Source organism: Diachasma alloeum, unplaced genomic scaffold (assembly GCF_001412515.2).
Source record: "Diachasma alloeum isolate Michigan unplaced genomic scaffold, Dall2.0 Dall_scaffold_01661, whole genome shotgun sequence".
NCBI classification, from domain to species: Eukaryota; Metazoa; Arthropoda; class Insecta; order Hymenoptera; family Braconidae; genus Diachasma; species Diachasma alloeum.
This window is the reverse complement of record NW_021681755.1, coordinates 17478-43970: the sequence shown is the minus strand read 5'-3', so window position 1 is coordinate 43970 and position 26493 is coordinate 17478. Positions and strand designations below refer to the sequence as shown.

The 26493-nt window shown below is 36.0% G+C and overlaps 2 protein-coding genes across 5 annotated transcripts in view; both read right to left on the bottom strand.

Moving 5' to 3' along the window:
* Nucleotides 1-580: 580 nt before the first annotated feature.
* Nucleotides 581-16507, bottom strand: LOC107046649 (5-oxoprolinase). 4 transcript variants are annotated; one of them, XM_015269306.1, is made up of 4 exons: nt 16400-16507; nt 15334-15570; nt 1050-1474; nt 581-961 (listed from the first exon to the last, which is right to left on the bottom strand). In XM_015269306.1, the coding sequence occupies exons 2-4, from the start codon at nt 15499-15501 to the stop codon at nt 757-759; spliced, it is 798 nt and encodes a 265-aa protein (XP_015124792.1). In that variant the 5' UTR covers nt 15502-15570; nt 16400-16507; the 3' UTR covers nt 581-756. The 4 variants fall into 4 exon arrangements, with proteins under 4 accessions (XP_015124792.1, XP_015124793.1, XP_015124795.1 ...); XM_015269307.1 differs by having other exon boundaries at nt 15334-15559; XM_015269309.1 differs by lacking the exon at nt 16400-16507 and adding an exon at nt 15981-16081.
* Nucleotides 16508-16711: 204 nt separating this feature from the next.
* The window catches only part of LOC107046650 (long-chain fatty acid transport protein 4), a gene marked incomplete at its 5' end in the record, with an annotated part of 19990 nt that continues 10208 nt past the window's right edge, over nt 16712-26493 (bottom strand). Inside the window, 7 exon segments of the mRNA XM_015269310.1 lie at nt 16712-17865; nt 17948-18003; nt 18080-18233; nt 18306-18396; nt 21859-22063; nt 22149-22292; nt 25221-25413. Of these exon segments, the coding sequence (XP_015124796.1) occupies nt 17767-17865; nt 17948-18003; nt 18080-18233; nt 18306-18396; nt 21859-22063; nt 22149-22292; nt 25221-25413 (942 nt within the window).

Sequence of the window (26493 nt, the reverse complement as noted above, 5' to 3'; positions counted from 1 at the left end):
ATTTTAAAACCGTTGCCGTTTCTTCGCGATAAAAATTATTCCATTGTCGATTATTTTTTTGTGATTTTTGAAAAACTGATGCCATAAGACATCAGTATTAATGACACAATTTTCATATTATATTGATACAGCGTTTTGGGACTTCGGGACGATATTTGTAATCACTGAAAGAATATATTCTCAAAATTTTAGCTCTGCAGTCCATTTGCTTCTACTTCCCTATACTTACTGCGGAAGTGCCTTAAAAAAAGAAGAATAATTTGGCTACACTTTCGAGTACGCATAACCAATTCTAGAAAAGTGAAGCCATGGAAAACTGCACAATTTTGTAATAGGAATGGCGAAAATCTAATAGAAATTTTTTCCTATATTTTTTTTATTTTCTAGGTTGTATATTGCTCATAGTCATTTGGAATAAGCCCTGGATTTTCGCGGAATTCTAGGTCGTTGGCGCAGATTACCTACAAGTGACAATGGACAATTCCTTCCGGTGCTTTTTATTCGCATTCTAATTTGAAATTTCCTAAATCGTTTATCTAAATCAAATCACTCTCCTTAAAATTATTCTCAGCCTGTGCATGAAGTTCCATTTATTTTTCAGTACCACGGTGTCGAAAAATATTCAAGCAATCGCTTTCTAGGAAATTAACCACATAAGAATATTTGAAAACGCGAAATAATTTGACTACTCTTTCGAGTACGCTCAGTTTACCCAGAATAAAAATTTAGAGATCGTAAAATGTCATTAGAATGCTCTCATTGAGCTGTAATAAAAACTTTTCTAATTACAGAACATACATGCAGATAATTCTGTATGTGAGGTGTTAAATAAGCATCTGCTGATGTCGTAAATCCCCTCGGAACGATTCTGGTCATTGGCATGACTTCGTGAGACAGAGAAACATGGAGGAAATCAAAACTTTTCGCCAATTCTCCCACTCGACGTTCATGCTCGCCAAACCTGCGATTCAAAGAAATTAACGGTAGAGAAGAAAAGTCCATTGAAAAGTTTAGCCTCGCAATTGAACAATAATTACTTCAGAACTTACGAATAACTGTGAGCCAAAATAACTGCTAAACTTTGAATTCCATCCTCCTTAAGGCGCTCGAGGTCGCTTATTAAAGCCTCCTCATCAAGTTCTTGAATAACAAATAAATCCTCACCCGTAGAGCCTTTCACTTTTCTCCATCGTCCGTGATCCAAAGAACATTTTCCGGGAAGTGCGGGCACCACTCTGCACTTGACTTCAATGACTTTGGAGTACAAAACGCCGGGTTTAACTATCTCCAAGTCGAAGATGTTGGGACGAGCCTGATTCCCTATGTAGAGGAGATCCTTGAAACCTTCGTTGATGAGTAGGGCCATTTTCGCGCCCTTTCGCTCCAGGAGAGCATTAGTTGCGACTGTTGTACCCATTCGGATCCAACTAATTTGGGAGGTGTCGACTACGTCGCGCATAGGATGGCCAGTCTCCTAATAAATTTTTTAATTCTTGAGAAAATGATACACGGAGAAAAAAGTTTAAGAAAAATGAGAGGGGTTATTCACTGGTGAAATCACTGCGTCATTCTGGGATGATATCATACGATATCAGTTCTGAAATCAGGGGCCTATTCGCGAAGAAAAAACGAAGAGATCACACCGCGTGATCACGTGATCGCTTCACCCCGTGTTCCCATATTTCCGCATATTTTGAACGGAGAAATACGGAACGTGCCCTATCGAATTTTGGAATTTCGATGCGGAGTACCACATGAAGAGGTTATGTATTAAAATTAATTTATAAATTAAACTTGGTAATAAATTGATAAATAACTAAGACTTGATAGTTTAATGGAAAGAGTGTGGAAATAATGGTGATTTAAAAAAAAATTATTTCTTAACCAATAGTTGAATTTCAGAGTTGATGGTGTTAAGTGGAGTATTTCCCTGATGTGCAAGATAAGTGAAATCAAAAATTTGAAATCAGTTGAAATCATGTGAACTCATTTGAAGTCATGAAATCGGAAACAAAATCTTATGAAACACTTGAAATCAGTAATCATTGAGTCACAATATTCGATAGTGAATAACCCCTCGGAAAAATGACGAAATAAGTTAAGTAATCATAAAGCGGAATCCATTTCTAGGTCTTTTTCACCCCATATTGGGCAAATGGGATCATTATGGACGCAATTGGAAAAACGGACCGTCGAGGGCTGGGTAACCGAGCGTCGGTTGACAGATCTGGTCCCACCTTGGGCCGAACATTCGCACGCCGGACCTCAATAACCCAGCTCCAACTGACGGTGGCCCGGAGCTTCCCGAGTGGAAATTTTGATCAGGTTGGCTGATCAGAATTAAGACAGAAATCCGATACTGATCCGCTTTTTCTGATCAGGCGTTTCCGATAAGTATTCAGCCAGTTACTGACGAAACTATCTGGATCCGTCGAGACTCAGTCTTTCTTGATCGTATTCTGATCAGTCGAACAGTTCGGATCCGCACATTCGGATCAGATTTAGCTCCTCAACAGCGTTACAAGGTCTTGTCAAAAAATGACCTTGTTTAGTTTTCACGGATCAGTTTTGGACTCCAGCCTGATTTGAATTTCTACTCGGGTTGGTCATTGGACTCCAGCTATTGGTCTAATTGAGAGGGTTAAGTAGTGAAGGTGAGTTGAGGCGAATGGAATCATAAGAGTGAGAACTGAACAGTAAATTTGAAAGGGTAAATCGTAATAACAGAAAGGGGCCAGGAAATTATGTCGGTAACATGGTGAGATTTGAATGATAACGGTGGATTCTTGGGAGTAAAATTTTAAAGGTGTAATTGTAACGATAAAATGGTCAAGGTGGCCTTTGTAGGCATTGAAATCATATGATATTCGCTAATTATCATGAAGAATAGAAGAATCGTCATTAAAATTTAATCTCCATTGTTACAATTATCAGTATGATGATCTATTATTGAATCAATTTACCGATTAAACTATAGTTTAATCACTTTCCGGGATGAAAAATGTGAATCTTTTTGAGGTCTGCAAGACTCACATCTGCCCGTCTCAGAGAGTATAGCTCACCGCCACTAGCCATATTTTTGAAACTCTTCGAGATAGATGGTGCAAATGGATGGGTAACCGCTTAGCTCTACTACACGTGGTGAACTTCTGCCAGCAGACGCGAATGTGGAGAGCCATTGTGCTCACCTAGTCAGTGTGACGGATGAGTACAGTAGGACCTTACAATCGGCCGGCTGTTCGAATGGAGTGAGTAGGTTGATAAGAGTAAGACGGCCCATGGTAAACGCAGATAAAAATCAGAAGAGAAAAGGGGGAGAGGCAAGACAGACGTATAGAGAGCCTATAAAACCGTAATGATACACGGAAAAAAAAATTCTCGAATCGGATATATAATATTCCGGAATCAGGAATATGTGTATTCCGAAATCAGGAATATGTGTATTCCAGAATCCGCGATATTACATTCCGGAATCCGAGATATTATATTCCAGAATCCTGAGTACTATTCCAGAACTCGGAATAATATTCCTGAATCCGGTATATTATATTCCGGAATCCGGCATAATATTCCGGAATCTTGGATATTTTATTCTCGATTCCAAAGACATCCCTAGGGGCTTGCAGATTTGTTAGAGGGTGAAGGGAAGTCGTAAAACAATTCCCGACAATAAACTTTTGGTCGTTTGGAGTATGTGGCGTGCTAACATTTTTTCCCCTTTAAAAATACAAAAAATCGATTTTTTCACCCTCTCAATACTCTGTTGTGCCATTTTCCGGAATTTGCGGATTTTTTAGAGAGTGAAGTGCGTGTTGTGAGACATTTTCCGTTAAAAAACTTTTGCTCGTTTTGAGTATTTGGGGTTTAAATTTTTTTTTCAATCAAAAATACGCAAATAAATTTAGTTTTTCGTAGAATAATCTGTACCATGGTAGGAGATGAGGAATTTGTCAAGATTGGCCGACGGTGGCCCAATGTTGGCCAGCACCGGGCCAGCCTCGGCCTACCCTTGGCCTTTTTTCATCTCCTACTAGGGTAAGAGAAATTTTCAGAACGTAGTTTCAGGTTAAATCCGCGACAGAGGTTTGTTATTGGAAAATGTCTGACGATATTCCCTTCATCCTATGAAAATTCGGCAGACCCCTGAAAATGGTGCAAAGGGCAGATGCTAAAAAAAAATTGAATTTTCCGGAAAATGCCACTGAATTCAATTTAACGGGAGAAAGTCTATGAAATTTCAAGTTCCCGTGGAAATTCACGGACATTCCTGATTTAGTAGTGGAAAAAAAGGAAAATTCCATAGCCTACATGAATTTCCAAAACGAACAAGGAAATTAAATAAGAAATTTCAAGAAAATGAAAATTCAAGGATATTTTTGCCTGATTTTTCTTCATTTCCATTCATTTCCATCGAATAATTTAATGGAAATTTACAATTTTCAGTAAAACTGTCACTTATATGATATTTCATGGCTAAAATGCGAATAATAGGAAACTTGCATGAAGCCCAGTTTTTCTGAATTCTCCCACACATACTTTCTTCATAACCTTTTAATAACCAAACAGCAAAAATTATAGCGAAATATTGTCTAGATATTTTATACGAATGGTTTTATATCAATGGTTTTCAAGGCCAATTTTTTCGATCGTGACGTCACAAGGGGGGTTGGATACCGCTGTGTGAAGCTTGATGGGCCAAATCTAACGGGAGTAGGGAGATGTCGTGCTACATTGATTGAGGCGCACGTGGAGATTAGGTTAGGTTGACTCGAGCCATTTCTGTGATTAGTCCAGCGCTCAGCCACCTTTGTGATGTTATATCCTATCCAAGTTACTAGGAGGACATCAGCGCCATTTGGAATATTGAGTGCCAAACTTTGAAGTGTGGATCCGTTAGCCGCTAAACCTCTGATAAGGACTCCATCGATGTTGACACGTTCCCTGATAGGATAATTGGATTGAAGGTTTATTTGTGAATAAATCCAAACACCTGTGCTTAGGAGAGCACATTAACACTTTTATTCAAAATAACTCTTGACTCAAAAATCTAAAACTTGGACTACAAACTGGATGAACTTCTAATAAACTTATAAAAACTCATAAAAACTCTGAAGAAAAACTACTTGAAGAGAGAAGCTTGAAAAGTTGTCGGAACAACAGCCATGATGGGACTGACTTAAACTTAAGTTTTTAATCTAAGGGTTGGCTCAAAACACCTCCACTAGACCAAAAAGTTGCGCGCGCAATCCTGGCCCAGAGGAAAGGGAAGAGGGGTATGCTAAAACAGAACAGGGGAAATGAAAAGAGGGAGGAAGGGAAAGCATGCGACGTCGCTAGTTTTCCTCTTGAGGGGTCTCAGGCCCTCCGCGTAGGAATACAATGAACAAAGGAGAACCCAAACACGTGTGGACCATTTGAAACAGAGAAACTTTCGAAATATACCAGAATTAAGATTTTACGATTTTACGACTCTGACCGATGTGTTTATTTTTCTCTCTGAGTTTAGAATTTTCAGGAAAAGCCTTTCTGTAACGAATTTTGGAGAGTAATAAATTGAGAACTCAACTCAAGTACTTGACATTTACGATTGCTGGCAACGGTTTTTCTTACACTCGTCAAATTATTTTTTGTCCATTGTTTATTGTCAAATTTCAGACTTTTTATATTGATTTTGAAATAATAATTCAAATCTCGCGGATTAAAATGGCCGATAAATAGTGCCATCTATAAAATTCAACGTCGGGACGTTATTCCCTATTCAATTAAAAAAATTTAACTGTGTATTGAGAGGGTGAAAATCTCTATTTTTCGTATTTTCAAACGGAAAAAAAAGTCTGCCTTCCAAATACTCCGAACGACCAAAAGTTGGTTATGGAAAATTGTTTCACGACACTCACTTCACCCTCTGAAAAATCTGCAAACCCCTGGAGATGTCTCCGGAATCAAGAATAAAATACTACGGATTCCGGAATATAATATCCCGGATTCCGGAATATAATATACCGATTTCAGGAATATTACATCCCCGACTCGAGGATTTTTTTTCCGTGTAATAGGAAAGAAATATAAATAACTAAAATCTTTTGAAAACCTAACTTGCTGAAAATTCTCGTGTTTAACCTCTAAATTTCAAAATTTTACACCTAATGAAATTGATTGCTTTGTTTTTCTGATGACTCTTTCTTTTTTAAATCTCCATTTCCTGGTCATTGAATTTTCAAAATTACTTGTAAATAAGGAATATACGAATTTTTCCTACTTTTTTTCAGGAAATCCTCAAATACACGCACAGAGAAAAAAAAAGTAAATTCAAGATTTTTTTTTTAGATTCTAGAATATGCAGTTTAGAACTTGCATTCGGCTAAATTAAAAAAAAAATTAGTTTTAGAAAATAAATAGAAGAAATTAATCGACCAATAAATAATGGTTTGAAGGCAAAAATATTCTGGAATCTATCGAATTAGGGGATTAAGTTCCCCTCATTAGTATATTTTTAAAATGAGACTGAGAAATGATAATCACAAATAGAAAAACTAAACCTGAAAATTGAAAATATTATCTTGGTGAACAAATATCTCGTGCGAAATCTAAGTGAATATCAGGCTAGATTCATTCGGGATTTTTGAAATTGATGAAGTGATAAATCCAAATTTTCCAATCGAGAAGCATTTTATTATGAATTCAGTGTAACATATTATTAAAGCATATGATGGAAGGTTACAAATTCTTTTTCCGCGATTCCTTCATGAATATGGGTGGGAAAAGTGGACACCAATTTGTTACGAGATATGAAAAACCATCGTTCTGATCTCTCTACCTCGTAGGCTTGCTAAAAATCACTGAATTTCGTTGTTCTTAGTTTCTTCTTTAAAAAATAAATTAGCTGAACTTTAGAAGGATCGAGAATTATATTGAGTATTTCCGCAAATATGGGGCCATCAGGAAGAATTTCAAGGAGCAGAACCACATTCACAGCGAATCTAATACCGAGTATTTCAACGAATACTGAATCACTGAATCAACTTCATTGAGATGAAGAGGTACGACCGATTGAAATTCCCGATATTCAGTTGCTCTTTTAATATATATAATGTTGCGTTTCCCAACGACCTCAACGCGTCCGCACCCACTAAATACTCTGAGGGCATATTTGATTTGTTGTCGTTTTAATAGAGTCTGAGGGAGATTTCGATAATTGCACGTGTCATTGGCGTATGTTTTGTAGAGCTTCCCGACTAGAATTTATGTACGGCATGTCGGATCTAGCCTCCACCGAATTCGGCGCGAGTCTCGTTTTTCATTAGGCATGCCGAATAGGGTATACCTCATCTGGCTCTCATAAGGCATACCAAATCCGGCTTCACCGCATCTCCACCGAATTCGGTGTGAGCCTCGTGTATTGTCAGTCATGCCGAATAGGGTATACCTCATGTGGTTCTCATAAGGCCCAGATAAGGCATACCCCATCTGGCCAGCCGAACCTAACTTAGATAAATTGGAAGAAAATTCTTCTCATCATAGACCCCCTCCCCTTCAATTTGTTTTAGGGTCAGTCGGCCATTAGGATTGCACATTCCTCCCATGTAGCCAAGATAATTGCCTTACTTTTTTTTGCTAATCCACCCTCAGTATCCGTCTATACTCATCATTATATTCTTCATTGACCTCAGGTGATCCTCGAGATACTATTTTTCAACCCTGCAGCTTGACCCTTATGATCGTTTGACCCTCGAATAGGGTGACCTCATCACTTGTGTTCCTTCTTAGGACTAGTGGACACTGATAAAATCCTAGCCGATTGCCGAATGTCTACCGAACGTCTGCCGAAAGTAGGAGGGGGAGGGGGGGGTGAATTTATAATTGGTAATATCATATCAAACTATTTAAATATTGAAAAACATGATGAAAATATGTATGTACAGGCGACCGTGGTTTATATAGACAGTACGAATTTCAAAATGTACGAATAGCGCGGTAGGCTAGTTGGCTAAGGCGTAGGATTAGTAATCTGTAGGTCCCTGGTTCGAAACCAGTCATGGGTGGAATATTTTAGATTAAAAAAATCGATTTCTCAGCGATAAATACGTTAGGGAGTCAAGAGTGATAAATAACAGATGATCAAGTTTGATAGCATATAATTATTTTCTTTTTTTTAAACATTATTAAGAATGATCGTGGATAGTCGAATCATCCATGTGTACATATATATAAAATTATTGAACCGATGTCATTTAAAAAATTTCGGAACAATTTTGAGAGTGGCGATTGAATGAGCAATAATTGATGATAAATTACCAATAAGATTAATAATAATTTTAATTGGCCCCTACGACTCGGCTTGGATGCGGCAACCATGATCCGGCCCGAACGTGAAACTCGCGTAACGCGCCTCATCCGGGTCGGACTCGGTTGACCATGCCAGCGCCGAACGTCAGACTCGGCATGCCGCATCAGGGCCGAAGGGCTTGCCGAGTCAAATTTCTAGTCGGGTTATTGTATCGTTCATATTTCAAACGAGATAAAAGAACTAACAGACCAATATGCAGGATAGCATCTGGGCCGTGTAACTCGAAGTGAAATTTTGGTTGGAGAGATTTTTGTGGGAATAATTTTAAGTAAAGCCTGCTCAGAAATTAACTCTATCAATAACGGAATTGTTTCTTTATCAATATAAGGAGCAAAATGAATTCTGGAAATCTCGACTGTCAGTTGCCAGAGACGCCAAATCTCTTCATCTTCCGTTTCATTAATGTAATCCCCTACTATCAACCCAAAATACTGCACTAGACATATCATCTGACTGGCTGACTGATGTAACGTTTCTTTCTTAATATGATGGAATGAGATGTAGGAGGGTTTATTGCTAATCTCCACCGACCCATCATTGAAAGTTTCTATTCGATTTTCTATTCGAAATGCACACGAGAATCTCTTTTTCTGTATCACTAGCTAATCAAGCACACCGCCCATGAGGTATTGAAGAGTTCCTTCGTTTAAATCATGCTCTAAATCGTGGCATATATTTTCAGTGAGATGGAAAGACTTCAACTCATTCCAAATACAACTTTCGCGAATTCCTACCGCCAAGCCATCTTTTTGTGCCTTTTCTAAATCAATTTTATAATTCTGTCAATTTCTCAATAAAGTGTAATCTAATTCTGTTTGTGTACGAGCTATTTTTTTCTCAACTCGGCACACTCGACATAGGTGGTTGGCCCAAAAATTATTCACCAAGCCCAGAATCTCATGTACTGCCAGATTGTCACCATTGATAACGGCCAAAGCGAAATAGACTCGTACCTTTCTACTCTTACTGATACTAATTTCAATTCCTTCATTTTCTAACTCCTTTAACTGATTGAGCGTATGACGAAAGACTTTGGCCATTCCAAATGTTTTATCCTCTGAATAGATAATACCAGCCGTGAGAATATTGTCGCGTAAAGCTTGATTCCCGGGAGGGATGCTTAGTAATCGATAGTAAATTCCGTACAGTTTATTAACACCAGATTTCGGACCTATATTTTTCGCTGCATCGAAGTCATCGACATACAATTCAATAGGGAGGACTATTTTATTCTCGAAAAGTGGGTTTATTTTCTATTGCCAAAGTGTGCCCTGAACAATATTCTCTATTATTGGTGACTCGCCCCTCTCTAATTTACGGATATATTGAAGAATTGAAATGAATACCCCGGGAATTTCTAAAAACATCTTTAGCGTTTGGTCCATAGGGACAAAGTTTCCAGTTAAATCAATAGGCTCAAACTCTCCATCAGATTTCGTGGTTGTGGCATGGCCAATGATATAAGAACAAGGTTTAATATATACACCTACTTCTGTATACAATTTTAACCGTTTGTACTCGGTATTAAGATCCTTGAATATTTCTTGTACACTACGAAGCATTCTACCAACAGCACGTTTCTCATGATCATCCCCTATGAAAGTTAAAATCTTGTTTTTGAGCATATTTATTATTTAGACTCTAGGAAATCCATCTGAAAATCTACCAATCGTTGGATATTGTCACGCTAATGTATCCTCATTTTGTAATCTTTACAAGTATGCAAATGCATCTTGTGTAACTGTTGTGTCAAAATTATTTTAATTTCCAGCCATTTCTATTCAATTTCCTTCTCGAAAAATATCTTGGGTGAGAATTAATATCTATGCGTACATAGCTATGAATAATTCCATAATTGAGGAGTAAATCTGAAGGCGATGATGTATGGCATCGACAAATTTGACGAATAATAAAATGATCACTTACAAATAAAATCGAACAGATATCAATAATTCGATAATTGATTTCTCGCCATCATATGCTGGAATTAATGGAAAATGAATGATATTAGACATCCACTAGTTCATTAAACAATAGCATTGGAATATATATCTTATGAATATACAGCCCAGAGTTATTGAATAATTTATAAAATTACCAGGGAATTCAGTGAATCTTATGATGAAATAATTGATTGGAATAAGAAAGCCGAAGGGAGAAATTGCCTAGTTTTTCGAACGATCAAATAATGATAATTCTTACAAATAAATAAGAATTGACAATTTGAGAATTAATTTCCCAGTTTGGCCGTCATATGCTAGAATTAATCCAAGAAGACTGACACTAGGCATTGACGAAGGCATCACACAATAACAGAGATAATTGCGGAATGTATAGCTGAGAGAGACGTAATAATAATGAAATAATCGGTGAATTTTCTAGTGAATTAATTAGTAAATCTCGAGGTAATATGCCAAAATCAATATAAAATCCACGATATGAGAAATTGACTAGTTCATCGATGGATAAACAATAACGATTTTTACAGACACATCAATAATGAAGAAGGGGTATCAATAGTAGCGCTGTTATTTTGTTGCAGAAGTGGGCAATTCTTCTTAGAAAGAAAAATATTTAAAAAAATGTAAGTTTAGAATCGAAGTTTCTAGAATCTAGTAAAAAAAGACATGGAATTTATCGGAAGAATTTCAGATTCAAGAAAAAAATCGATGAAAATAAGAATATACGGACCATTTTTAGAATTTTTTCTATAAGAATAATTCGATATGATGGCAGAGTTTAGCGTTCTTCAAAGGATAAATTCAACCATGATGAATTGATCAATTTCATGATTTTTTTTTCTGTGTGCGGAACGGGGATTCTTCTACCACGTGATCAACTCCGTTCGTTGGAAAGCTACAACCACTTAAGGTTTAATTAATACACTCTGTTGAATATTTGGTGGTGACCAGTGTAGAAATCTCTCAGCTCAATCCCCGCTTGCTATACCGTCAAGCCGGGGCGGAGCGGTTGGTTCGAGCGCGTGAGCGAAGTTTCAGCCGCATCTCCGCCTGAATTTCTACACGGGGAGGGGGCTAGCTGATGTTTGCAAAAGCCAAGAGGATTGACATTTTATTTGGAGACAAGTTTACTTCCTTATAGCCTTTGCAAACTCGTACAAAATTTCACCGCGGCGTAACATCCATTTGATTCCTATCCGCAATGTGAACTTGAAAATCATAGTCAACGTCAAAAATTCATATCTCCACTTTCATTTAATATCGAGGGATAAAATCGATTGGAACCAAACGGACATTCAATGCCATCATCTCTCCGTCTTGAATAAGCTCGATAAGCAGTCCTTTTTTTATTGATAAATCATGAACAAAGCGACGACGACAAACATTTTATTAGCGTTTTCATCTTCAAATGACCCTCCGAGCTACCCTTTTCAAATGTACACTATTAAAAAAATTTGGCTGAATCTTCCGGAAAAAGACCTTGAATTCGATTTAAGGATATCCAAGTGTCTTTTGCAGTATGGTACAGACCACACTATCGATTCAACCATTTTTAATTTTTAAATTTGTCAATTAAATTGCCTGAGAAATTTTTTTAAAAAATCATGAATATTCAGCGTCATTCAAATTACAGTTTGCACAAAATTATTGTTCTTTAAATATTCGATTTTTGGTCAAATCGATTTCTGGTAAAATTCTAAAAGTGAGCAAATTTGTTACGATTCTGAACAAATGATTTTTATGGTGGGCAATTGATTGGTTATAAATTATTTCTAGAAAATGCTCTCAATTTTCAAAAATTTCAATTTTTTAATCATTTTATCAATCTTCCTTCAAAAGTACACTTTTCGTTATTTTTTAAATTTTTAAAATATTTTTTAACAGTTCAATATCAAGGTTCAAATTCAGACTTGCAAAGTTCAAATAATAAAATCATTGTAAAATGTTCGGAAACTTAGGTTCAGATGGGGCTGAAAGCTCCGATGATCAACTACAAAAGTAGAAAAGCATTTCAGTCGAGAAAAATCGCTAAAGTATTTGTATATCCTTAATATTTTACTGTATCAACAAACGGCAAGAATTCCCTCATTGTGCGACCTTAAGGGTTATAAAAATTTGGTAGAATTTTCCCGAAAAAGACCTTGAATTCGATTTAAGGGTCAATGGAATTTCGAGTTTCTCTGAAAATTCAAGTAATTTCAATTTTGTAGCGGCAGCAAGATGGAAATTCCACAATTTTCATGAATTTTCAAGTGAAAATGAATGTTCACTGCCACATTAAATTGTCACGGATTTCCTTTGAAATTCTTGGAATTTTAGAAGTTGTTGAAGGAATTCCCTGAAAATTCAGAAGAATCTGCAATTCAAGGAGAGATTTCCCTAAATTTTCATGATTTTCCTTGATATTTCAGTGTACATGTTACTTGTTAGAAATTTCTAAAACCCTTGCCGGGATTTCCAGTGCAAAATTTTTAACAGTGTACGAGGAGTTTTAGGTCATTCTATATACCCCCGTCCCATCAACTACTCTCCATAAAAATGTCCACCTTCTCGCGAACACTTCCTATCCTCACGGCCCGCAATTCAATGGCTGATTGCATTCATTTATGATTTATCACTATTGCCGTCCTCTCCGACGATGTCCGCGATATTCCCTCCATTAAAAAAATTCAAATTGTCTAAAACGTTCTACATGTTAATAAAGAAAAAACAATTTTTTTTGAAAAATTGATAATTTTTAGAAAATCCCAAGATTTCTTCGTTTTGTTTTTCGGAAACCCCATATATTCCTCGAATTTTTCTAAAAACACCCGTGAGATTTCTGCAATTTTCCAGAAGAATCTTGAATTCTTGAAAAATGCATAGAAATTTCTACATCGCAGTATGCAATAGAAGGCAATACTCTATTTTTAACACTCCATGATTTTCAAGAAAATCTTAGAAATTTCACAAGATTTCGGAATTTTCAATGGTAGATCCGCTTGCATACAACTTCGTTCAATTATTCATATACTATCTTAGCATGCAGACCGTGAACTAATTAACAAGAAAAATTCCATTGAAATTCATTTAGACATTTTTGTGTGAATCGCGAACATGAAAAGATAACAGATTTATTAACTATAAGATTATTCTACATCCTCAGGAAGATTTCCATCTACACTGCTGAAAATTTTCAGTAGTAATATCACGAGACCTCCAAAATTATCGGATATTTCCTGATTGTTTTGTTGCATAGCACCGAGAGGGAGAAGTTTTACAGATTAAAATCCCGAGCGCGCAGCGCGAGGGATTTTTGTGCAAAACTTATCCCGACCGTTGGTACGCAGGAAAACATGAGGAAAATGTCCGATTAATTTTGGAGGTCAAGTGGTATTCGACGGATTATTTTTGGTAATCGGATCCTTCCCAAACTGACTCATTTTTACTTTCTTCATGACTTTCTTTCACTCCACAGGATAATATTTGACAGTTATTTGGTTAAAGAAACAATTGCAGAGCTAGAGGGAAATTATCAAAAGCTACAGGAAAATTGTCAAAAGCTAGGGGGAAATAACCGCTGTAATTTTAATTGGGAAGTACTTCATGTTATTGAATACTGAACTCTGATTGGCCCAGGGAAGGCCAGATCCGATTAGCAAAAATAATCGGTTATAATACTCCGAGAGCTTCAAAATGATCGGGTACTTCCCGATAACTTCGTTGCATACAAACGAATATGTCAAGTTTCGCAGGTTAATAAAATCCCGAGCGCTTGCGCGAGGTTTGAGGGAAATACTCCGATTCATTTTGAAGCTCGAAGGGTATTCGGCGGATTATTTCCCCCATCACCATGTCGACAAATAGAATTGTAGTATTCGGCGTTATCGTGGTAAATTCGGCAATTTTTTGTTATTCTGCTTGGCAACGGGAAAATTACCGAACGACGGGGTATTATCGATATAATTCTGTTCTGATTGGACCACGGGACTTCGAATTCCGGAATTCTATTGTTCGGACGGGTGATGCGGAAATAATTGTCTGAATTTTCCATGCCTAATTCCGGAAATTTTGAGCGTGTCCAAATTCCGCAGAAATTTCAGGAAATTTTGTCATTGAAAATTAAGAATTTCGTGGAAAAATCAAAACAGAACTGTAAACTTCCGTTCTATTCTTCCCTGAAAACGAAAAGAAAACCAGAAAATTCATTTCAGAACAGTGACACTGAATGCGATTTAGGGGGAAAAAATCATGAAATTTAAGATTTCAGTGAAAATTCAATGTAATTTGACACTGAATATTCATGTTAGATTGGAAATTCAAATAAATTAAAGAATTCTCGTCTTTATGCCGCTTAAAATTCTCGAATTTTACTGAATTTTCAATGAAACCTGAATTTTATGATTTTTCCCCCCTAAATCGCATTCAGTGTCCTGAAAATTGTTAGTCAACTGTTTATAAAATTCCATTTTTTTCTAACAGTGTATATCTTCTCCTCACTCAAATGATCCCAAAAAATTGCAACCCTCTCGGTCATTGCAAACATCGTTATTTTATCGATTATTTTCGCTGCTGAGGGCTTATTCTCGACTTATGTGAAGACGGATTTGGGTGTGAATTAGGCTTCGTTTACCGATTGTGCATGGTAACTCTACAAGCGAGACTAAGCCCTCAGAATAACTTCAAAAGTCACACATTAAAAATTCATGTTCTCTATTTTATATTATGTAATAGTTGATGAAATAAATATTACATATTTTCAAGGAAATATTTATCCTAGAACCATTGCCACAGATCCATTCGGAACCTTATTACCAATGAAATTAGTAGAGAGAGAAAGAAAAAAATAATAACACATAAAGTAACGGTCACATTGCTTCCGCCGAATAGGCTCGCAACCCTGCTTGTTCCATCTGAATAACCGTGACTTTGTCAAACTACTCAAATTATGACAAAAAAATTATGGTCATTTCTACAACTCTATATCCGCCTCATATTTTCTCACCCCTCCGCAGGCATCTGAAAGAAAAAAAAATCTCAACTTACCTGCTCTAAAATTCGTCGAATTCCCTCACGCGGTGCATCATCATACTTATCGGAATCCACCGACAAAAGCTTTATCACTCTCACCCTCCCCCCTGGACACCTCGCGAAAACATCAGTAAAAGTTCCCCCACGATCAATAGCAAATCCAAATTTATCATCATTCTCCATTGCAACAAAACTTTCCTCTTGATTCACCAAATTACGGTTCCGCTGGATCTACCATAAACTGACGATTCACTGGTTACAAAAGATTAAAGTTACACGTAAATATCCTGATAACGAACGCCCGATAAAATTTGCTCCCCCTCTCTGCCAAAATAACAAACTCCATTACCCAGAGCTCGAAATCATAAATCACCTCCTCGTAATTAACCGACAATTTTGAATATTTGATGCAATCCCCATTAATGCCCCAAGCGATTACAAATCAACAGGTGACTATTCCAAACTCTTCCTCGCAAATTAATTACCATATATGATGATGATGTAAATCTTATCAGAGCATGCCCAAACGAATGACATAACTCATTTCATAAAGGTAACACAATAACAGCTTGAATATCCAATTACATATTCAACATTAACAGTGTCCCCTTGATCACTGAGTGGTATTTAATCAAAACAAATACTTCCGTAAATTCACGAACCCTTGAAATCACTCAAACAGACACCAATAACTTGTTGACGATGCGGTATGCACGTGTAAAACTTGATTAAATTCCCATCGTATTCCCTCCCTATTATCACTATTCACCAACATAGCCTTTGTTCATTTGCAAATATTAATTTAAAAATAGAAGAAACCGTATCTTATGTCATAAGGCGATAAAAGTATTATCTGACGAATGTGACTTTATAATCCGAGCTGAAGGCCAGGAGTATAATCACATGAGTCGGATAGTACTTTTATCGTCGTGTGACATAGAATATTTCATGTTATTGGGCCCGAAAACCACGATTTAACCGAGCGAAGCGATGTTAGAATCGCGGTTTATCGGGCCTAATGACATAAATAAGATTTTCAATTAATCCCGCATACGAGAAATGTAATACAGACGAAAAATACCTTCGCAATTAACACGCCTGACTGACACAGACGTAAATACAAACTTCATTCGACTTGAAATAATGTTGATTGGGCAGTGGTTCTTGGGGAACCTTACCAATCACCTTACCAATCACTCTACAATGTACAACTGAATGTTATCTATATAGTACTTGGGTTCATTGAGAGTCACTCTTACTCATTGAGTCTGCGTATAAGTGCAGAAGTTATGAAACAGATATACCGGGTGGGATGGAAATTTCCCCTTGGAAAAGTGTAAAAAAAAGGTGAAGTAGCAGCGGTATCATCATTAGGGTAGAAATAAATCAAGAGACAGTTTCTCCTTGTTTTTATTCAACAGTACAGTACGAGTGGGCGTAGCCTCGTTAACGATTCAGTCGTGGGGCATTCCGTAATTATAATTTTCTTAATATTTTAACTTATGAACAATTGAGTAAGCTCTTTTTAATCTCATTAGTCATTGATATAGATTCGATTTACATATTATTGTTTTAGGTTTTTATGCAAATGAAAATGGATAAAGATCAGGAATTTACATGAAATTTGTCACTTCTCGTGATATTTTACACAACTCGTCGAATGAGGTTAAAATATTTCATTAAGAATTCGAATATCAACAATAAATATTTCTTTAACAAATAGTTTCAAAAAAAGCAATTCTCATGGCCTTTGCAAACACCAGTTACTGTCCTTATTCTCCAAAATTCGATAGCGGAATAAATTAATCAATCACTGATTAATTATCTTAAAGCTCATTGCTTTATTATCTAATTAGATGCTTTGTCCGCGTTTTTTTTCTCACGACAAAAATGGAGGTTTCACCAGTTCTTCCAACTATTCCAAAGATTCACAAAGGGGAATTTCGAAAAGCTGTGATGGCAACAATTTAATTAGTTACAAAATGGTCAAAGATTGAATTGTTTACCCAATCATTCGCCTTCCTCTTCTTATTCTTATTTTTCATTTTTCATATTATGAAAAAATTTTAAAAACCGTCATAACAGGAGAGGTGGTGATTTTATGACGTCATAGTTAAATGATCCCTTACTATTAACGAATGGTCTATTTTGAATACTACTAACAATAAGAAATATTCATTTGCAACTCTCTCGGCCTCTGCAAACTCCACCTACTCCCCTTATTCCCCGAAATTCAACAACGGATTAAATTAATTAATCACTGATTAATTATCTTAAAGCCCATTGATTTATCGTCTAATTAGATGCTTTGTGATTTTCAATCGACAAAATCACGTGTGCAATTTTGTCCGAGTTTCTTTTTCTCACGACAAAACAGGGGTTTCACCAGTTCTTCAAACAATCCCAAAGATTCACCATTCTCTTTGTCGCAGCTCTTGCCATTTTAATTTAGACGCGAAGCTTCTCCTCAAGTAAATCACGATGCAGTTGCTCAGTTAATCGCACGTAATTACCAGACTTTTCCAAGAAGTACACCGGATCTTTAATCTGAGAGATGGAATGATCAAAGGTAATATTAACTTAGTGTCTCAATTGACTGAACGTCTTTACGAGTAACTCGTTTTCCTACCTTGGTAATATCGAAGCCCTGCACTTGGAGATCTCCTTTTTTCAATTTGTATGTGCCTATAAAAGTGAAGGTAATCGAGTTATTCCTTGGAGGAGGTAGAATTAGGTTGAATAATCAAGTTTTTTTATTCACCGGTTAATGGTAATTCCGCTAAAACCCGGACGAACAACGGTCTAGCGTATGCGGGTAACGATTTTTTTAATCCATCCGCTAATTCTTGAAGGCTCAGAGTCTGGTTTGGATCGTAAATTGCAACCATTCCAGCTTTACCCTCGTTGCCAGGTACCTGAAGAGTTAATTTTCAAATATTAAAAATTTTTATACGAGGGAATACCGGAGAGTTTGGATTATTTATTACCTCAACACCGTAGACTACGCTGTCCCGGAGACCGATTATATTACTTATAACTGCTTCGACTTCAGCTGTAGCAACGTTTTCGCCTTTCCATCTGGAATAGAGATAAAGAACATGGGATAAATTGATAATGAAGTAAGAAAAGAAGAGCTGTGCAAATTTGAGGGTGTTTATCCAAAACCTCAAGCAATCGAAAAAATTATGATTTTTCTGCCACTGATACGGTGGTGGCACCAGTTTCCAAATGCGACCCTAATAGCCAAATTTGGAACACCGTTGCGACATAATTTCGAACGAATAAATATTGAAAGGCATCGAAGTCTATTTTCATTGTTTTCCTCTCGCAGTGCAGTTATTTCTCAACTAATTACAATATTCATTTGCATTACACAGAGGGCAATAAATTCCTAAGATTATATTTATCCGGGGTAGCGTACAGACGGTTGGATTCAGTCACACTTCATAAGGATCTGGACACAAAATGTAAGTAAACAATTGATTTTAATCAGTTTCAATGAGTGGAAAGATTTGCATTCACAGAATACGAGGTGGGAGGACTATTAAGAGCTCATGAGCTTTTAATAGTCATGAGCTCATACAATCAAAAAAGAGACGGTTTGGAGGAAAAACTCCGAAAAAAGGAATCGCCTCAAGCTAAGAAGAAGAGTCCCAACATTGTGGCGAAGAAAAGAGAGATGAAGAACAAATAATTGGAGAGAGCTCATTCACCAGTCTTGAATTAGGTTATTGCTGTTAAAATAACAATGGAATTCCTCTGGATATAGTTTTCCTGAACGATTTCCTAAATTTCCTTAGCCCAAACGCCTTCAATTCGCTTTATTGAAAAACTGCGCCCACGCTATTCTACAACTGGGGTGGGTCGATTTCGGACCCCATAACCATTCGATAACTGGTGCCACCAGGATAGACAACATTATTTTCTTCATGTAGATAAAAATTTGAATTCATCAATCCGAGTTGATTATTCGAAAATTCACTCTAGTCTGGTTATCATACGAGACCCGGCGATTTTGCTCACCTCCGCGGAAATTCACTAATGTGTTATCTAAGCTCCAGCGTTGCCGAATTCAGTCTACACTGAATTCATTTTTTGAATTCATTTTTTGAATTCATTTTTTGTGATACCTTCCTCAAAAGTACAATTTTCGACACAGTTTAGAGTGCGTAAAGCAGTTGTTTTCCGCACGGCGTGCATAAAGTTCACGAGCGTACATGAAGTGAATTCTAGTGCGTAACGCTTCTCTTTATGCACTTGAAATTCACTTTACGCATGCTCTTAAAGTTCACGCTCTCGTCCACAAACACAACCACACTACCCCCACTACCGTTCCAAACGGTGAACTCAGCAGGTACCACAAAAAATAGGATGCATTACACGTGCGTGTGAAAAAGTGGAATTTTACGCACTAGTAATACAATGTACTATAACATGGGCAGAAATAATTCATTTGTTGGAAATGATGTATTTTCTTTTGGAATTTCGAGAATTATGTTGTTGTAAAACTACTATAATTTTTTAGACAATTCAATTAAAGAAGAGAAATTTTTTTAGCTAGTGCGTTTGATGGCTTGCCTTACGGAGGTCCATTTTTTTTATGTTGGAATCGACATTTAGGCGATAAATGCTAAAAAAGACTAGAATATTCTGAAATATTGATGGAACACCTACAGCGCGCATCGGTGATGAAAGGGTCTGGTAGGTAAGCTTCCAAATCAATCGAGAAGAGAATTACCAAATTTTGACGGTAATTTTACGATAAAATCACGCCAAATTAACCTTTACATCGAAGTATCGATCTGAGGGATCGCTATCAAAACTTTAATAGCGTATTTATACACTACTATAACTATTAAACTATAGGGTTATTAGTGTTATAACTATTGATAAATGTAAGAAAAAAATTTCAAGTTTTCAGTAGCTTCCTGTGCCATTTGTTCCAATCGATGCAAAACATTTTTGATTTTTTCCGCCCCGGTAAAACTGTGATAAAACCACCAATGTTTTCTAATTTATTCACCCAAAAAAATAATTAGCACCAATTATTCATAATGCATGCCATATTTTTGTTCGTTCGATAATCGAGGATCAATCAACAGCTATTGAATCGATCGGGCTGGAATTTTGCACAGAGTTAGTCCTCATTAAGATCTATAATTTTACAAAATTTCAGATTTTTCGGAAATACTTTCGCCATTTAATTACTCAATTTTGCAAATGGATGGACGAATGATAATCTTTTATTGTTTGTTGATTGTGAAACACGTGAGAGCACTAAGGCCTTACATCTTTTTACGTATAAGGCAATTAATATAAGGGAAGAAATACTCGATAGGTGTTGTTATATACGAATACCCATGTAAAAAAAAAAAATCTATTGAAACTTTCATATTTTGTATATGCTACTTACTACAACTTCTGTGATGTTTATATGTAGATTTTGTATTCATCTGTCCCTCCCTTGCTATGAGGGTAGTCTCGAGAGCAATAAACTAAACTGAACTTAATTACTCAATTTTCTAAAAATTGACCACCGGAAAGGTGGCGGTGGACATGGTCACATACAGACATGGTGAACATGGCGAGCCAAACTACGCATTTTTCTAAATAAGGAAAGGCCACCTAGGCTTGGAGGCACTCGAGCCCTCACATATATATAACACAACCAAATTTTGGGCTTTTGTATGCGCATATATTAGCGCCTCAGAACGACGATTTTAACGAAAAAGAGCGCCCTCAACGTTATTTTGCGAGTCCAAAAATTCATTCGTGAATAAGATTTCTTTCCACCTGATTTTATTAAATTTTCAACATAATTGAATCTTATCATCATTATTCTTACTATCCCTTTCTTCTATACAACCGACTGTTTTTTTACAGTTCTATCTCTCCTCTCAGCCTTTCGATAAAATGTTAATAGAAAAATTGTATTTACACATACTTGAATGAATTTGAAACATCACATTTCAAGAAACCATCAGAAATCTCACTTTCAAGGAAATTCATGAAAAATTAGAAATTTTCAAAAATCATCATAAAAAACAAATCAACCAATATGACTATCATAATCATATTTTAACTTCGACTTAATGGAATTTAAAAAAAAGTTCCCTGGAATTCTGATTTTCAAAAAATACAAAATTTTTGCAAATTTTCAAATGAATCAAAATAACGATTATTGCTATCGCCTTTATCTTCGGACTCGGTCCAAAGAAGAGCCTAACAAATTTTTTAAGCCATCATTCAATCAATTCAGAACTTTTTTTTTAATTATCGTGGGACAACCGATTTCCGACATAATTTGAAAATTAAAAAAATTCATCGTTGAATTAAATTTTAATTAATGGCGGTCGATAGGGTTCAACAATAGCTGCATTTGAAAAAAAAACATTCAATTCCATTCAAACTAGGTTGATATAAAACAAAAAATCCAAAACTTAAACGTGAACGATGACAAAGCTTCCATTCGGAAAAATAGCCAAACTATTTGGATATCCTTAAATCGCTTGGAAAATTTGGAAGTAATAGAGTGCAAACCTGTACGTATCTCCTCGTCTGTCCTTGAAATAGAAATAACCAAGCTCATCCATCACCAAAATGTCCCCAGAATTAAAGAAACGATCCCCTTTTTTAAAAACATCTCTGATGATCTTTTTCTCTGATTCCTTCTCATCTGCATAGCCACGAAAATCGTGGACTGCCTTCTTCGGGTTTATTTTTCCCACAAATATCCCTGGTTCGTCTAAAACCATTCCATATTCATCAAGAAAACTTGGATTGAATAAGTAAACAAATAAATAGAACTGTTGAGGGGACTTTGAATGTACCTGGTTTACATCTAGTACATAAGCCATCAGGATCTCTCACAGGCTCTCCAGTCTCATCATCAATTCTCAAAAGAGCAACTCGGTACAGCGCATCACCGAACCTTGGGACGAAGCCAACAGCACCAGGTCTGTTGTCAATATTCACTGAAAAAAGGATTTATTAATGCAACAATAATATTTCATGGCACTTTATGAGAGTTCCAGTCAGTTCCTCAGTTGATTTACATCACGGTGAAAGTTTTCTATTTTCATGAGCAAATAAGATTGCAGTTTTTTTATTACCTTGAGATATTTCACAATTGCGAGCAGATGAAAATAATAATAACATATTCAGTCAGGGAAGAGTTAAAAACCGCGTTCTGGCGGTAACTGACACTTGAACCCACTTTATTACATATAAAAAATCCCTTACTACAGCAATACTAAGAAGAGTAATAAAAGAGGATAAAAGTCATATTAGACCATATTTAGAATCTGGTGCCTTTGCTGCTTGCTTCTTGTATTTGCACAACACTTGTCATTTTTCAAAAGTCTTAAGCTGTCTTGGTATGATATAGTATTCTGTGCTGTCCTGGTTTAAGGGAGGTTCACCCCGGGAAAAAACCTTTTTCGTTTCTCAAGAAAATTTTTTTAAAAATATTTGTATGCCACTCATGCCTGAAACCGGCTGGATTACACACTCGACGCTTCGCGTCTCGTGTCTAATTCAGCCGGTTTCAGGCTTCGTGACATAAAATTTTGTTCAGTACTTGTTGGGAAATTTCGTCCTTAACGTGTGTGGTTACATCACTCGCCTTCGGCTCATGCTGTAAACCCCACACACGTTAAAGACGATATTGCCCCACACGTGCTGAAATATACTATTTTGATCCAAATTTTTTCCGGCCACTCAAAATTGGAGAGTCAAAATTTTTTTAATTGAAAAATCAACTTAACAAAAATCCCCAATGTTCAACTTTGTTTATCAATGCTCACTCTGTTTAGTGGTCCTTATACATCTATCTAGTTTTTTGTTACTCTATAATTGAGAGGGTTTCCCTCAGTAATACAGATTTCACCAGTCCATTTCCTCCCTAAAATTCGAATAGGTATACTTTTTCTGCACAATTTCCATTAATTTTCCATTCTTCTTGTGGAAAATCACTCATTCCAATTGATACTCATGAATATTTTCGAGAATATAATCAGTCCATTGAAAATAATGACTTTTTTTGGTCGACCAATAAACTTGAAAATGTATTTACTCCCTCATTTTTCATTATCAAGGAGCAAAAATTTGTGATCATATTAAAAAAATATATTTAACAAAATACGTTGGGGATTTTTGAAGTTGATTTTCAAATTTAAAAGAATCGAATCTCTTATTTTTAGCGGCCGGAGACAAATTTGACCTATAAAATCGAATTCCTGAGGAAAAATGGCGCGGAAAAGAGTATTTCAAATGTTTTTTCTTGAAAAACTTACAAGTCTTTTTCCCGAAGTAAACCTTCCCTTAATGAATGCATGGGTATTTTCATGTTCATTTTCATCCCATTTCTTTTTTATTTCTAGGCTGTATACTTTTATCCTTGCCATAGTTTTGTTCATTAACTTGACAAACTATGCCCCTCGTATTCAATTGGATCGTTGTAACACTCATGAAGACTATGTATTTAAGAAATGAATAACTAAATAAGTAAATGAAAAAATAAGGTCTGGTTGCATCAGACCGTATTGAGTAAATAGACGCTAGGGTTTTATCTATTTTCAAGATAATTATTTCGAGGATTCATAATTTTTGAATATTTAAACCGAAGAATAATTCGTAATTTATTCTGTTGGTTAATTTGAGGTAAGACTGGCTCCAATTTCACTTTCAACGAGACGAGACAAAGGATGGTGAGTGGGAATAATTTTGGGTAATCACGTGTATCGGAATATAATAGAGAGCATTCTAAAATTGCCTGTTGTCTAATATAGTCTTAAGTATTTTTATTTTGCGAGCTCGCTTTGTGTATCATTTCAATATAACTTCTAATATATTTAGGGTGACGAACATTATTTATTCTGGCTCTGTATTAATCTCGTGCAAAACTATTGTTCGACTTGTTTAGCAGATAAGTATTTAGTTACATGTCATTTTTCTCTTTATTGAAACACATTATTTGGGACGACGATTGATTCGCAGAATAATCATATGACTCTGTATCAACTATTTGTTAATTTTGATTGGTAAAAATGTATTCGAACTATTTCAATTCAAATATTGTTAAATCATGGTGCCAGTAATTTACTTTCAACTGATTAAATTAATTTTCGAAAAATAATGCTCACGCCTCGCCATGAAAAACATACCACCCTTCCCCGCGTGCTTGCCTTCCGAGCCGAAGGCGATGTATATCTTGCACGTGGGGGAGGATGATCTGTTTTCCAAGGCTCGGGCATGAAATGTACTATTATTTCCTCTTTTAATCAATTCCAAATTAATTAAATTAATTTGTTTCCTACATATTGATCTCAATTCTAAAGAATATCGAATTTAGTTTTAATATTAACTTTAAAATATATTTATAGATGTTTCGTTCACTATTATGCACTTTATATTTATTAATATTTTGATATTTGTCGTGATTTAGGTGGCCTTATTGCTTTTAGAGAAAATTCATGATTTTGTCATGATCGATATTAATAATGGGTTGAGATTCTTTATGATAGTTTTCGCATTTTTATCATCGTTGAAGTTTATTAATATTATTCAAAGTATTTGTTCTATAATATTAATTTTCATGACTTTATCACATTCTTTCCATTTCGAATTGAATTTTTAATTTAGAAAACAAATATCATTACAAATCAATTCCCAATGATGAATATCTCATGATTTTACCTTTAAAATGATCCGACATTAAGATGAATGTGGATAAAAATATATTCACTTCTGAGTATAGTGTTGAAAATACCGTAACTGCATGGTCAATTTGATTGAGAGTTTCTGGGTAATTGAAGTCGAATATTCGTTGGAAAGGACCGATAGTGTCCGATACTGGAGCAGATGTTATCCATTAATTGAGGTTCTCATAAAATATTAAGTACCTAGGTTTGAATTCCCCTCAGTAGCTCCATAGAATTCACCAATCTGTTCAACATTAAACCGTTTCACAAAGGATTCCCATATTTGTGGTCTCAATCCATTTCCATACATTAATCGAACGTTGTGGGCAGTATCGTTCGGACTTGGCGGAAGAGAGAGCAGAAATCTGCATATTTCACCGATGTATTGAGCAACCTGCAACATAATTATCACTTAATCACTTTGAAAGAAGGGAAAATCGTATTTATGTCTGAAGAATTAGATAATTAAGTCATATACCAATTTTATCTACATGTATCTAAGATTCCGCGCAATGTTTTGACAGAATAGTCTATAAATTTTCATTTCTCTATAAAACTTAATCTCTAGAGATTTTTCTATTGAATTGTGTAGGTATAATTTTTTCAAGTTTATTCCATTATTCTCATTGGAAGATTAAATTGCAAACAAGGTGGGTAACGAGCCTATTCGACGAAAGCAATGTGACCGTTACTTTATGCGTTATTAGTCTTTTTTCTTTCTCTGTCTACCAATTCCATTCGTAATAAGCTTCCGAATGCATCTGTAGCAATGGTTCTAGGATAAATGTTCCCCTGAAAATCATTCTTGGAACACTTCCTCGGAAAAATGTTTCCCATATTTTCTTTTTCCACGCCGACTCGCGTTTTCATAATTATTTCGTCAAATATTACATAATATAAAATAGAAAAAAATAAATTTTTTTTAAATGCAAAATGAGAGGGAATGAGTCGTTTTATTTTCGAATAAAATTATTTGGTCCTCTGTGTTTACGTACGGAGGACAAAAGAAAGCGATAAGCCGGCTGAGAGTGGGGGACAACGCTCGAGTATCCGAGAAGAGTATTAGGGGAAAACGAGTAACTAACGGGCGTACAATTAGCGAGAGTTACTCAGTAGACTGTACTGTATTGGATGAATTGCTCTGTTATCCCTGGTGGATCAGTCCGAGACTAAGGACTCTCGGAATGGACACTCATTCGACTCTCGGATTTTCGGAGGTTAGGGCGCCAAACTCCAGTAAAGACTCTCGTCCGAGAGTGCATCCGAGAGTTGTTTATGCCTTCACAAATCAATTTGTTTATTAATTGAGGGTGCATTACATAAGTTGAAAATCCTTTGTGGACCCAATGTAGGTAGAAAGGGTAATTGAGGGTCCCTTAAACATTGCTGAAAGCAGTCTCGGATGGAGTCTCGGACGAGAGTAGCGATACGAGAGTGGTTTAGTAATTAACAAATGAGTTTGTTAATTATTTTT